The sequence below is a fragment of the Molothrus ater genome, chromosome 2 (assembly GCF_012460135.2).
Source record: "Molothrus ater isolate BHLD 08-10-18 breed brown headed cowbird chromosome 2, BPBGC_Mater_1.1, whole genome shotgun sequence".
Taxonomy (NCBI): Eukaryota; Metazoa; Chordata; class Aves; order Passeriformes; family Icteridae; genus Molothrus; species Molothrus ater.
This window is the reverse complement of record NC_050479.2, coordinates 81,062,662-81,077,953: the sequence shown is the minus strand read 5'-3', so window position 1 is coordinate 81,077,953 and position 15,292 is coordinate 81,062,662. Positions and strand designations below refer to the sequence as shown.

The window sequence follows — 15,292 nt, the reverse complement described above, 5'->3', positions numbered from 1 at the left end:
GTTATTTTTATTAAAAAAATATGTGTTACATTTTATATTTTATTCATTTACTAAGCAATTTTATTGTTCACATTTCTGAAGGGAAAGCTTGATTTAAAAAGTAGCCAGGAATGTTATTTCTTCTCTTTGCTTTGACTTCCCTGCTTCTTTGTCAAACCTGCTGAAGGCACTGCATGCCTGGAAGACAACCTGTTTTTTTCCAGCTGTTTCAGCTGATCTAATGAAAGATTTTACTTCTTCCTAGAATACCTCCCTCTCATGAAAGATTATATCATTGTAACATACTTTGGTTTTATCTGCTACAAATGTTACAAACTATATTAACAGGAGTCACGGTATCCTTTTTGAAACAAGCTCTGACACTTTGTCCCCACTTTGAGGAAAAAAAGCTTTAAAGAAGGAGAAAGAGGAAGAACAGGAACATGCCCGGGCTGCAGAAATGTGGGTTATAATATCAGTGAAACAAAATACACAGTGCACCCTGCCCATCAGCTGCTGCACTACATGCCAAAGGGCTATTTATTGCTGTCACAGCACAGTCTACTCCCTGTACCACTATGCAATCTCCTTTGCATTTTGGAAAGTGATTTCCAGGCTATAAATTCCCCCCTACAGTTTCTCCTCACAGCACTTTAGTTAATACTGAGATAATTGAGTCCTTTGTCTCAAAGAAATGCCACATTCAGCATGTAACAGCCACCATTTCAAGTCTCCCTCAAAACTGGGATGCACTAGTAATTAATTTACTTGGCTGTATCTTCAACTTTATAGTATATTATATTTAAAACATTTCTGCCTCATTGCCTTTTGCAATTTAAGGACCTGATGAAAGTAAAAAAATTGGGTTTTAATTAATAAAAAGGCATCTTTTATGAGTGTCAATCCACTAAATTAATTTGTAATTAATTTAGTGGATTGACACTCATAAAAGATGCCTTTATATTAAAACATGGACTGCACTGGCAGTCTGACTCCATTCCCACTAGGAACTTGCCTCCACCTCTGTGTTCTGCACTGGAGTATCCAAACTTTGAGGCATAAGACCACGAGGTTCAAAGTTGAGTTTAGAGCTGGAATTAGCATGTATTTTTGTGTGTGGTTTATATAAAATGAGTAGCCATAAATATTTTAAACCAAGCTCTTTTGTTCACAGCACATACCAAAATATCTGATAGGAGAAGCTGTGGAAAGTTGCTGCTTGCCATTTCTCATGACATGATGCTTTCAGTGCAAGTTCTGAGGTTTGGGTTGACTTCTTTCTTTTAAGGAAGTCAACTTTTTTGAGGCCACCACATACACCTGAATCCTATTTTTGCACTTGATACAAGTGGTTGGTGGCAGATTTTTATTATTAATATTTATGATTTAAAGGGATCCTTTTCCAGGGGAGGACTAGGACAAAAGAGAGCTGTGGTTTCAAGATGCCCTTAAAAATTCTTGGATCACAAACTATTTCCTTACGGTGAAACACAAATTTTTCAGCTTGTATTTGATGCATCTGAGAAATTATGCATATACAAAAGGACAGGACTGAGCAACAGGATGGGGTGGCACATGAAAAGCTGAGTTGCAAGGGACTGTAGGGAACCGATGATAAAATTTGGGGTGTAGGATTTGCCTCCCACATACAAGACCAACATTGATTTTAATGCATTTTGGAATGGAAAGGCATTTTGGAACACCTAACTGCTGTTTCAAGGATGACTGAAATTCAGGGTAAGGACATGCAGCTGGCAAAAAGTGGAGTAAATATACTTAAAGAAAAAAATACTGCAATAAAGGAGATGGGATATCCTAAATAGAACTTCAAAGCTAATATTATGCCAACAAGCAGTTATATAATGTTTGTTGTGAAAATAGGAAACCTCATTTGACCACGTTATTTGATCACAATGACATTTGCAAGGTTGTGGGAGTTTTAATCAACTCCCACAGAATTAAGTGCTGAACACAGCACAAATTCTGAGCGAGTGATGGCCCCTCTCTCCCGTCCAATCCAAGCACCAGTAGAAATAAGCAGACAGGTAGAAGAGACCAAGGAATATAGTGCAATACAGTGACAGTTCAACTATTACCATTACTGGTGGTCTTCATGCAAAAGAGTCATTTTAAATCACACCAGAGCCCAAACCAACAAGACTGCCATTTAAAAGCAACCCCGCTTCTGTATCTCAAGGGAATGCCAGAAGTGGAAAGGGTGCAGGAAGCAAAGAACCAGACAAATACAAGGTCTCAAAACTCAGATTTAATACAACCGGTAGCCAAATAGAAGATTCAAAGGTGCCATGTTCATTTTCTGTACATATTTGCACAGAAACGGGCAACAACAAAAATGAACACACATTTCCTAGTAGTGGCTCTTGTGCTGAAATGAGGAAAAAAGCAAAACAGAGAAAAGGAAAAAATTAAAAATATGGGACAAAACCTACTAACTTATGTAATCATCACAAAGTTGAGCTTCATTTTCACAAAAGTACAAAAAGAGCCCATGAAAGGTTGAAGCTGAAAACTCTGCAGAATATTCCAACCCCAAGATTGTAATATAACTTCTGTATAGAAATTATTCGGAGAAACTATCAAGCATCATGCAGGAGCTGGGAGCATGTAAAGATAAATGTTCCTTCTGATCATAAAATTTATAAATATCTACAGTTCCTACACAAGTTTTTCCATTTTTTTAATGTTCTAAAGCTGAAATATATTTTTCCTCATTAATTATGGCAATTTTTACAATCTGTTAGAAAAGGATCCCAAAAAGGACCATTTCAAGTCTACTTTTAAGATATTTTAACCAACAATTTTTAGTTAAAATGTAGTAACTCAAAATTCCAAATCTGAAATGTGTCTATTTTTTTCTTCTGTCCCCAAGGGAGAAGTAACAATAAACTGGGAACAAAGCTAGACATTTGGCAGGGGTTCTTCAGCAGAATTTGGATGGCAACTAAGAGAATCTATTGCCCCAGGGAAGTGCAGATATGCATGAAGAGCTGGTATTTTGATGTGAACTCTTGTATTTCTCTAGAAACCATGCTCACACAAAGGACCCTGAAAATCCAGCAAAACTTCGTATATTCAGTGCTTGAAGCAACTGCGTACCTCTGCACAGAAACTATATAAGAATGAGTCTTCCCTAAGCAGACATTAACAGAAAAATGGTGAAACAAAGGCAACTCCAGAACAGCAACTTTGTCTCCTTAAGTAGGCAAACACAGCACACAGTGATTACAAAACCAGAAATATGCCTGGCACTCCACTCAAATACATGTCCTACAGCTTTTCACTCTAATAATGTTATTTTCAAAGTAGAGAGCTTTTTGCTTTTTTCCCCCTACATTCATTCTGATTCTATCAGCTGGTACATGCTAATGTGCTCCACAGGCTTCACTCCTGTAGCTCCTAACAGTGCTGAAAATGTCTGAGGTATGACAAGAAATCCTGCAATGTTGTGTTCTTAAATCAGTTCTTAACTACAGCAACATCCACACATCCAGTGCATAATGTATCCAAGGATAAAAAGAAATGTACATCATTGAGTCATGTCATTTTCGAAATCATTACATGATTAAAAAGTGCCTGGGATACGCAAAAGGGTGGAAGTTTACAAATAACAGGATGCACCAAGAAAAGACTTCTGTGTAGGAGAAAATTTCCTTCAATGTAACTTTCTCACCCAAATATCTTTTTCCCCCTCTAGACAAAAAAATCATTAACCGTTCAAATTGGATTTGAGTCAAGTTACACTGTTTTTGGTACTAAGTCAGCTGGAGTTCAACTAATGTAAAACAATCCAGGTGTGGAGCCAAAAATTCAGATGTGTTCACCTTTAGCATTAGTTGTTTAATCAGAGGAAAAGGGCTTTCAACCCCTTTTAGTCAGTAAACTAAATCTGTTCTCCTTTTTCTTCAGTCTCTTAATTCTGCCTTTTATTGAGCTTTTTAAAGGAATAAATAAATAATGAACATTATTGGCAATGAACAATAAAATTAGTATTCCTTACAGTACACTATGGCTAATCATATTGTTAAGGCATATTAACTTCCTAATAATGTAGCAGTATTATTTTATTACTAATGTCAAATTATATTAAAAGGAAACACAATTAAACCTTTTTATCACTCAATTCTGCTATCCTCCTCAGAAGTGTAAGTAAGATTCCCTGACAATACAAAAATTGTTAGTCATAAAAATCTATCAGTGGAAAATAGCACCTATCTCATCTCTGTCCTGTTCTTCCAAAACCACACACAGATTTTGCTGGAACAGCTGACAGCACCACATCATTAACACCTTTACAGCCTGCCAGGAATCTGATGGAATAACTAAACACAAAAAAATGTTACTATGGAGTGGAAAAGGCCCAAATCAAACAGAGCTTGAGGTAATAGCAAAAGAGTTGACCAAATGTTCATCACCAGTGAGTAGATATTTTTTAAGGAAACTCAGTAGCAGTTACAGTGAACCTGGCACAACCTTGTCATTTCCTGTGGACAGACTTTATAGTCTGATTATTCCTTCTTGTCATCTTCTGTTCCACACATGACTTCAGTCAGAATCAAGATCCACTACCAATGCAGGAGATGCTGAGTGAGCCACTGCTTCAATACATCTCAAACTGTTCTCAGGGTTACTGAACCTAAAATATTGCCTCTTTGCTAGATCCTACATTTGGTGAGATGTTCCAGGTAAGCACAGGAATGCATAGCCTTGGGATGCTCCAGGCATCCCATAAATCAGGAGCTGCAAGAGCCTAACATGGTCATGCAAATACTCCTGACAAACTCTCCCAGACCAGAATGTTCAGATCATTCTTCCTTCAGAGACACTTAAAAGGTATGTCATTTTCTTCTTCTGGTGAATGTGAGAAAAATCCTTAATCAGACTCTAAAATCCCAAAGAACTGTCCTACTTTTTTGTTTGTTTTTCTGCTTAAAAACAAATAATTTCGGGTGTGTACTGTTTGCTGTCTCAGGTATTACTCCATAGGGAATTAAACAAAATTCTTTTTTTAATTCACAGGGAATTAAACAAGATGCTTTCGTACACTTGCCATGCTCTGAAAAATTGTTGTTTTTAACTGAAAAATGGTTTGTTTGTTCTTCCCTCATGAAACTGCCTGCTCCAAAGCTGGACCTTCCAGAAAAAGGACTGTGACAATATGTGACAAAAATTCCCATTATGCCATGTCCCCTGTAAAATAAGGTCACCTGTACCTGAATGAGCCAGTTACCAGGCATAACCTCATCTGTAACAAAAAAAAAATGAAGCAAAGATAAATATTTTCAGATGAGATCTGGAGTTTATGAGGATGAAGCACATCAGTACTCCATAATCTGTTTGTTCTGGCTCTATCTGGACAGTTCCTGCACACATCACCACCTCCTGCTGCCACAACATGTAATAGCCTATGGGACAGAACTCTCAGATTTAACAGGTGGTACTCAAGTGCTTTTATGGCATACCCACAATAAATATCACAGTGCTCAGAACAAGCCTTGAAAATGTCTCCAGGAACATACACAACTGCACAGCAGGATGGTGTCACTACTAGGTAAAAATTATACAAATTACTGTGGAGCACAGAACAGCATCATTGCTCTAAACATGGTGCCACATCAATTTGTTCCAGAAACACACTGCAACATAACAGCAATATTTCACTGCCTTAAGGCATGCAGCTCACCTCAACACCTCTGAGTGCTGTGTATTTGTTTTCCACAAAAACACGCTGCATGGCTTCTGAAGCCTGTTATTCCTGCATCATCAATATCACTTTCTGTCTCACACCCTCAGGTTTGTCTAGTGAATGAGACACATTGTCTTGATACACTGCCATGTCTTTTTTCACTGCTGTCAAATTGTTGGATACGAGGCATGGCCCATGGCCTCTCTTTTTCCCTCCAGAGTTGCCAGATGAAATGTCAACTTTAAAACTAAACAAGCACTAGTACTTGAGGCAGCAGCAAGGACAGAAGAGACATAAGGCTGATAGATGACAATGCTGAGGATAAACTAGACAATAAGTGGGACAAGAAAAACCTTGAAAAAAATTGTTCTGTAAATACTAAGCCAACAATTACTTCAAAGCTAAAGGAAAAATAGATGGCCACAGGTACCAAGAGAAACAGAACAAAATAGGTATTTAGAGAGGATAGCCAGTAACAAGATCAGGTTTTTGGCTCATCCATGCATCTCACAGCTCTGACCCATGAATGCGACACTGCAGGACCTTCAACGTTACTGCAGGGTATAAACACCCAACCAGCTCAGCTTGAGGAAGCCACAGAGGAAGACAGGTTAAACCAACCTGCATGTGTGCAATCACCACAGATCAGCCACTGTAAACACATCCTAACTTGGGCACCCAAGTCCTGACTGTCCAACTAAGCCATGTTCCACAGCCACAGGTTTCACAGTGCCACAGAATGTTCTGTTAATACATCAGGTGGGGACTTAAGCAGCTCGCAAGTCAGCACAAGGACAGCAATTGCATAATCACAAACCCATTTTTAGGAAGGTCTATGATATCTGTTCCCCTGTTCACAATACCCATGGCAAAATATGGAATGATAAATCAAATTAGAAATGTTTACATGGGAAAAATCACAACCATTGAACTAAATGCCAATGAACCAAACTACCTACCTCTGCGGCAGTCAGATAGATGTAGATATATAGACATACTCTTTACAATGAAGGAATAGAAAAAGGCGTGCTTGGAGCCTGGCTTGTCTTATCCTAAACTAGACACATAAACAGGTCAGAGGTCTACAAAGGGAGCTAGGGGAATCATTTCAGGTGAAAATATGTGCTCCAAAGGCATCTGAGGGCACATGACAGCAATACCAGTGATCGTGTGTTTGTTTTCTGTGATGAACATGCTTAACTTAAGCACTATACAGTTATTAATACCACCACAACATGGGTGAGAAATAGGAGATCTCAGATTTGTACTGGAAAAGGATATGGGTGCTTATATAATGGAAAAGAAATTTATGGTTTTATCCAAATCAGCTTCTGAGGGGGGCAGATTCTCAGCTGTTCTAAGCTCCGACAGCACCACTTTGATTGAATGGAGCATGAAACAGGGGGTGTAGATTACCAGTTGGTTTGCAAAGGTCTCAGAGCTACTGGTTTTGTAGCTTCTTCCTCTCTTACCTACTTTTTCTGTCCTACACTTTCCACTGTTTAAATAATTGATTTTAAAAAGCAAATAACAGTACTACCTGAAAATCTACTAACTCTTGGCTCTTATGCAAAGCATTGTTTCTGGAATGACTGGCTTTTCCTAAAGCTGCTTCTTTCAGCTTATTTTATTTGAAATCTAAAATATACACACTGGGATATGGGAAATATCAACAGCAACTTCTCATCCAGAATTGAAAATACTATTGCCCCTTTTCTCTTGACATAGAGTTGCTTTCCCAACCTACAGCACAAGGTATTCTATTACATTTTCAAGGTATCAGTCAGGGACATTGTTAAGAGACTTGACCCGAAACAACTTGCAGAATTGGTTTGCCAGTAATCTGTACTCCCTCTCCTGTCCTTACAGCTAGTGGCAGGAAATGTTCTTTCACCACATCTCCCAGGTGCAGGCAGCTAAAGAAGCTAAAGTTATCCAGAGGAGAAATACCTCAACTAATCAGTTCTTCTCTGCATTTCACAGCATATCTGCACCTCTCTTGCATTCTTTTAATTTAGGCTTGTAATTGAGTTCTCTGAAATAAATTGTCAAGTCTCTTTGGTGTCAGGTATAAACTGTCAGGAATGGGAGATGGCGATACAAAAGAAAATTTTAATAAATAGGATAAAGTCTGAGAGAATAGGTCATGAAAAGAGCTCAAATGACAGTATGTCTCATAAAAACTCCTCCAGTCTAATATCCTGTCTGCAGAAGCAGCCTTTAGAGCATGCTTAAGAAAGATAATAAGGAACATGGCAAATATAATAATCCTTCCTCAAACAGTCAGCAGATTAGAGACTATTAATTGTCACAGGGCTTAAGGGAATGAGTGAGAACAGGGCTCCATGGTACTGATGGAGCACCAAGGGCTGGGTAAACTGTCTGCTTCTTGACAGCACATCTGACACTGGGAGAGATATCTCTGTTTAGCAAAACTGCTACAAGAAATGGTCTCTGTAATGTGACAGTTCCTGAATATCACACAGTCCAACCTAGACAGATCTTCCTTTCAGTGGAGACTATAGATGCTGACTTGGGAGAATAATACATAAATGCTTAAAGAGAGGAATTCACACCACAGAGGTAATCAGAAAACTGTAAAGATGCCACTTATTTTGGAAAAATCATTTAGCTAGTACTTCTCCATCCCACTTTTCCAAATAGCCTACTGTCACCTCCCATGTAGGAATGATACTTGCCAACAAAAGAGCCATCATTCTGAGGCAGACCAGAGGCTAATCTGCCCATCTGGCCAACACTTCAAGCAAGGAGAGAAAATCAGGGGGTCTATGGAACACATGTGCATATGGCATTGCCCTCCCAGCCTTTGCCTGTTGAAGTCTGGCAGAGGCAAGTATGTAGCCAGACTAGAAAGTTCAACAAATATGCACAGACTTACTATCTCTGCATTGGTCTAATCCCTTTTAGGGTGACAAGCTCATTTGACTCAATTCCACAAACACACAAGCTGATACAAATTAACATGGAGAACATTTTTTCATAAGAAATGAACCAGACCCCGCTGTGTATCTGTCTTCCTTACAAGGAAATGCTATGCTGAGCAAGAACAAAGTCAGACACTACGGAATAAGGACAACTATCACTTGAGTATACAACTGTCACAGAGAGCACCAAATTGCCCTACCCCTCTGCAGGGAATCCTGGCTTACACCCCTGGTATGGAGGACATTCAAAGAGCAATGGAAGAGCATGGAAGAACATGAAAGCAAACCTGTAATCTCAGTGTACCACAGGCGTTAATTAACCTGGCTGCTATCCAAACTGCTGGAACCAAAATCCGCTTATCTGGGAGTTGCACATTTCAGCATTTCTGCAGACACTACTATGTACAGAGGCACTGCACTGCACAGGGGTAGCAGACTACCCAAAAACAAAAAAAAGAGGCAGAAATGGAGGAACGCTGAAAATTATTACAGTGCAATCAGAAGATCAGTTAGTAGTGGAAAAAACATGTTATTTGAAGAAATAGTACATCTGAATAAAGCAGGGATTGCATCAAGAATGTAATAAAAACAACTTCGGGAAAACAAGTATGAACAATCTCTAGTGAGAATGCACCACAGTCAAGGAACAATTGTGCAGAAGCCAGAAACGGATAACAGTTCAAGTAAAGGCATTTGTCTCTGAAAAGGAATTGGTTTTCTACATACCTGTCCAGTCTCCTACTACTTTTAGGTGGACCCCAAACGTTGCTTTGGTATCTGTAGGGCACTAAAAATATTAAATATATTAAGCACCACTTCTGAGAAACAGAAAAAAAAATGCATTCAAAGTACAGTTGTTAAGACAGAACCTAGTGTTAATAGGTTGCTCCTAAACAGCCACACCAGCAGCTGTACCCTTAAAGAAGTATCATCAACACAGCTGGGGAAGCCAAGAATGCCGAGTATCCCTTCAGACTTAACCCTTTCTTCTGGTCACAGAGGAGTCTGGATGCTTGTTTCCTGATGTGATTTGGAACAGACACTTCACTAAGCAGTACTCAGCAAGGATACCAAAAACAGAATGGAAGTATTCCTCTACTATTGACACATCATTCAGAATCAGGAACTGCCCCACCATTCTTAAGGCATTTAAGAGACTTCTGATTCTTGAATGTCAAGGCCCATGTTTTCAAGCTGACCATTCTCATACAACTGATGCTTTCTTCTAAATGGAAACTGTAAGCAATTCACAAGACCTTACAGTTTGCAAAGGAAAAGCACCAGATTCCATAGCATGTCATAAAAATCACATTGCAGCCACCATTGTCTCGCTCCACACATGTGCCCTCACTTCAAGGCTATTGATTGTGACTATCAACACAGGAATGTTAACACTTAAAATCTTATCTACACCATGTTATTTGAAAACCTCCAGTCAAGGGCTAAGGAACTCCCCTGACTTTCCATTCCTTGATAGAGGGACATTTCAAATGCACTGTTTGGACAGCTTTTGCAGGTAATTCAAATGATGCACACATAAACAGGACAAGCAACATCAAGAAAACTTCACTTTCCTTCAATAAACCAATATCATCAGTTTCTTTTTGATAAGAGATATTATTCCTGAGTTTTGATGACTTTCTTAGAACCTGTTAATGATCATTCCAAGCTCTATCACGAAACCAATACCCAACAGATGATGTTCTGTCCCTTTTGTTTTTGTTTTTTTTTTTTTCCCACTACTAAGAACAAACAGCAGTTTTGAGGGGAGGGCTTAAATGCAAAGAACACATCCATATTATAAATAAGAAGGGGCCCATATTATAAATAAGAAGGGGCAGGAAGAGAATCCATGCACCAAATACACATGCACCATGCTTATGAAGATATTTCCTGGCTCTGTTCTGGACCTTCTGGCCATCAGTGTTCCCAAGATTATATTTTCTGTGTACTGTGAAGCCACTGACCCCAGAGCTGACAATCAGTTCCTGTCAGCTCTGTATTTAGCAGCAGACACAGGCAAAAGGTTAGTATTATCTACATATCTTGGAAAAACTAAACAGGGAATACAAAGTCCCAGCCCATCACTCCTTTTTCCTGAGGGGGAAGAGCACTCCTTTTACAACGAATGATTACTAGATACACTTTTATGTAACTCCTTATTATATTCCAAGTTTTCCTACAAAAATGAGGTACAGAAACCCAGAGTCCCAATTATTTTAGCAAGTCTTAGTCTCCAAAGAAAAACAGCATCAAGGGAGGGATGCAGACAAACACACAATGAGGCCAGTGTTTGCTATGTCTCATTGCAGCATCTTTCAACAAAAATATCAAGACTAGTTCTCCATATAAAAGCAAGCAAGCAGTCTCTTAGGTGGGAAGGTGTATACTGGCAGCAAAAAAGTCTGTTCTGGAGGATTCTGTAGGGTTTTGCACTGTGGGCTGCCCCAGGGCTCTCTGTGTTTCACAGGAGGTGGACTGAATTTCTTGGTCCAACTATCCACAGTCCCAGTTCAGCACATCTTTTACAAAATTGTTATTCCCTGCTTCCACAAAGTTAAGGGCAGAATACCCCTTGTCTCCTGCCAGAATAGGTTCAAATCTGTTATACTTTACATCACTCTTATGACTAACTCTTTTCTGCACTACCCTGAAAAATTATCCAATAAAAGTGAGATTTATTTCTCTTTAGACTTTAGGAAACCTATTTTGATACTTATTACTAGCTATGAGACATCCTCATAGAGTTCTGGAAAAATCTCCTTGTGCTGCTAAATCTTACCAGAAGAAGCATGACTATCTGGGCTACGTGGAGTGAATTTCCTCCAGTTTAAAAGAGAGAAAGAATGTAGGTGATCCAGCAAAGGACCACCAAAGCAGTGAAAGGACTGGATAACCTGACATTCAAAGAGGGGTCAGTAAGGGAATGTGCTTGGGTAACCCACAGAAGAAAAGCCTTGGGGAGATGTCTGTCTACGAATAACTAAGAAAACAGCTAAAGAGAAGATGAAGGTGCTCACTCTCTTCAGAACCATGCATGGCAACAAGACACCAGACCAGGAGTACAAGTTGTTTCAGAGGAAATTTCATTTGGATATAAGAAAAATGTTCTGTATCATGGAACAGGCAGCCAGGGAAATGGTACAATTTCTCCTGCTAATTCAGCTAATTCACACAACACTAAATAATATCATCCACAGTCCTTGCACCAGAAGGTCAAACCATATGATCTCCACAGGCCTCTTCTGACTTTCAGACTTTCCTACATGCCTATAATTTTAACTCTGAAATTTGTATTTACATATTTTTACTGCACAGAACATTTATTTTACCCATTTCATCTCTGTAAACACAATGGCTTTTTCACAATGGCTTTTTTTCACAATGGCTAAACAGTGACTTTTTCCAGACTGTTGGAGAATACATTCCAGCAGCTAAAAAATATTCAAAGACAGTTTTTCAGAAGTTTGATCATGAAAATGGGCAGATTTTCCCATGTTATTTATTAACAGACCACTGGGAATGCACACTGAAGTGCAATGAAAATATTCTCTTATATATTTAACCTTCATGAAATCACAGAATTGTACGATAGCTGAGACTGAAATGCACCTGTGCAGATTGGCTACTTCGATCCCCTTGTGAGAGCAGGGTCTGCAAGAGCAGGTGGCCCAGGAGAGCGTCCCATTGTGCTTTGAAGGTCTCTAATGATGGAGACTCCACAGCCCAGGCAACCTGTGCCACTCTCAGAGACAAAGAGGGGTTTCTCTTAGGTCCAGATGAAACCTTCTGTTTACCAGTTTGAGTTATCCTGTGACTAGGTGCCTCTGAGGAGACTAATTCTATTTTCTGCTCTTGTCACTCAGTTCAGCTTTCTCAGGTCTCCTCATACCCAGAGATCCTCCAGTCCCTTACTCATCCTCACGACTCTTTGTGCTTCAATACATCCATGTCTCTCTTGTGCTAGGAAGTCCAGAACTGGGCACAGAGCTCTAGATATATGGCTGATGGGAGAAGGGTCACCTCTCTCCATCTGCTGGCAACCCTGCCTAATACATCTCAGGAAGCTCTTGGCTTTCTCTGCTGCAAGAGCACATTGTGGGTTCAGGGTCAACTTGGTGTTCACCACAACCCCATAGCCACTCTGTGCTGAGTCCTTTCCAGCCAGACAATTCCCATCACATACTAGTACCTGGGGGTATTGCCTTGCCTAAATGAAGGTGTGCCAAAGCAGCCTCAGAAATGCATCATGCCCTCTCTGAAGCTGTGAACAAAACCAATTAAAATTATTTTGAAACTGTGTTTTGGCAAATAACATTTCGATTTCCCCCTGCTGCTTTTAACCTGGGAACCCTAAGAAACAATCCACTGTACTATGTTGAAGCTCCCTACTCTTCCTTTATCACCCAGTACACTGTCCAGTGGAAAATTATAAAGATTAGTCAATCTTAAAATAAAAAAAAATACTTTATCTTAGGTCCTTTTCCTTAAATCAACCTTGTTTTCCAAAAAGAGAAATCACTAACTTGAATAGCCTGCAATGAGAAGGGAGAGTAGACAATATTAAACTTAAGGCTTTTCAGTAATCCTTTCCACATTTTGAACTTGTTTGCTGCACTCATTTGATTAAAATGCTATGATACACAAATTAACTCTTGCAGATACTGTAATAACATGAAGTAATGTTCATCTTATTCTAACCTCAGGTGATCTATACCTTTAAAAAGTCTAAGATTTTACAGGTATGAATGTCTACATTCACCAGGTTATCTTCCAGCATTTGGCCCTTCTAGAAAACCAACTGGAAGCCAAAGAAATTCTAGTAAATTTGATACAGATGTGAAGATTTACACCCTCAGAGAAACCAAACTATGTTCTTAGCATTAAGATGGAATACTTCCCTCAGTTTACAATGCCTATTTTTGTATATATTTTCACATTCAACAAAATTACAGGAATCTTACATGTAAACAAAATTTAGAGAATACAGGTTGTTCTACATCTTGATAAAAAAAACAACTTTCCATATTTTTTTTCCTTTTTTTCTTCAAGCTAACTTGGAATACAAATGCCAGTTATCACACAGGGATTGTACAACAATCCCTGGAGAACTTTATTCTTATAAACCACTAAATTAATTACATTCACCAGCAACCTAAGCTCTACTATCTATCTCCATGCCAAGATAAACTGGATAATTTAACTAATTTATAATACAATACTAGATTATCACATATTTGAAATACATTTTATTTAACAATTTTATATTGTTATGTGATCACAGTTCTCTGTTGTCCTCTACCTTGCTTTTATATTAATGTAAAGTGAGCGAACTAATTACTGTTAGATCATAGCAGTTCTACTTTACACCCACTGTATAACAGCTCCAGGTTGCCCCAGGAGAGATTTAGATGAGGTATTAGGAAAATTTCTTTCCCAAAACAGTGGTCGAGCATCAGAACAGGCTGTCTGAGGAAGTGACGGAGTCACCATCCCTGGAAATGCTCAAAGGACATGCAGATGTGGTGCTTAGGGACATGGGTTAGGGGTGGACATGGCAGGGCTGGGTTAATGATCTTTTCCAACCTGTGTGACTCTGTGATTCTAGACCAGTACAAAAACCTGCTCATGGCGATGAGCACTGGAGAAATCTGTGCATGAGAGCCCAGCACAAAGCAACTGAAAATTGTGTTATGAACATCTGTGCTTCTAGCTTAGAGTACCCTGAATATTTAACACCACAGCTTATCTACTGCTCAGAACAAGAAATGAGACAAATCTTACTGTAGTTATTTTAATGTTATTAAATGCTATTCAGTATTTTAAAACAGTCTTTTTAGGTGTTAGGGTGCAGGGAATGGGGTGAGACAGCAGCAAACTAGCAAGAAAACAGAAAGTTAATTCCTGAATGTTTCCAGTTCTTCTGCGCACCTCTACCATAAGAACTGTGAAGTCTCTTTAGAGAGGTGCTAAGTTCTAATTACTGACTATCACAGAAATGCTAATGCATGCACCAGGATAACACCAAGGAATATCTGTTATCAGAAGAAAGGAGATGAAAGGGATGCCCAAGTTACAAACCCCCAGTGGCTCTGCAAATAAAGCTCCTTACAAGTTCCAGTGGAGATACTGCTCTCAAGTAAACTGCACCACAGTAAACACCATCTCTGCATTTGGCACTGCAGTAGGTGGCCTGAACAGTGACCAAAATTACAAAGAAGATCTGTGCTACAGCTGGAAGAACAAAGTGTCTGATTGGGGGAATTAAAAAGCTTGTTGTGGGATTTGTTTACATAAAAGGAAACTCCTTCAAAGAAGTCTTTCACTTTGAGTAAAAACCCATTATATGATCCTAATATGGATTTGCAGATATCCTGGCAGGGACTGCAAACAGTGCAGAGACCCTGTTTCCATGCTCCTGCCTGCCAGGGTGAGCCAGCTGCACTGCAAACCCTGATTCATCAGTACATCCTTGCTGCAGACTCCATGAACCCTTACCCAGACCAAGAGAAACACATTAGAGACTTGACAGGTTTTGAAAAGAGGCAGAAATGAGGAGAAAAAAAGAAGAACTAAACACGACCGATATATTTTTCCTTCTGTAAAAGGGAAAAAATAAAAAAGAGAAAAAAATAAATAGAAAGTTTTCAGCTTTGCCAACTGA

General features: G+C 39.1%; 1 protein-coding gene across 2 annotated transcripts in view; it reads right to left on the bottom strand.

Annotated features, from left to right (window-relative positions):
* Positions 1-15,292, bottom strand: part of NOX4 (NADPH oxidase 4) — a 100,952-nt gene that overhangs the window by 49,248 nt on the left and 36,412 nt on the right. For both annotated transcript variants that reach the window (XM_036385659.1, XM_036385668.1), the window contains exon 12: positions 9,355-9,415. In XM_036385659.1, coding sequence (XP_036241552.1) covers positions 9,355-9,415 — 61 coding nt within the window. The remainder of the gene's footprint in view (positions 1-9,354; positions 9,416-15,292) is intronic.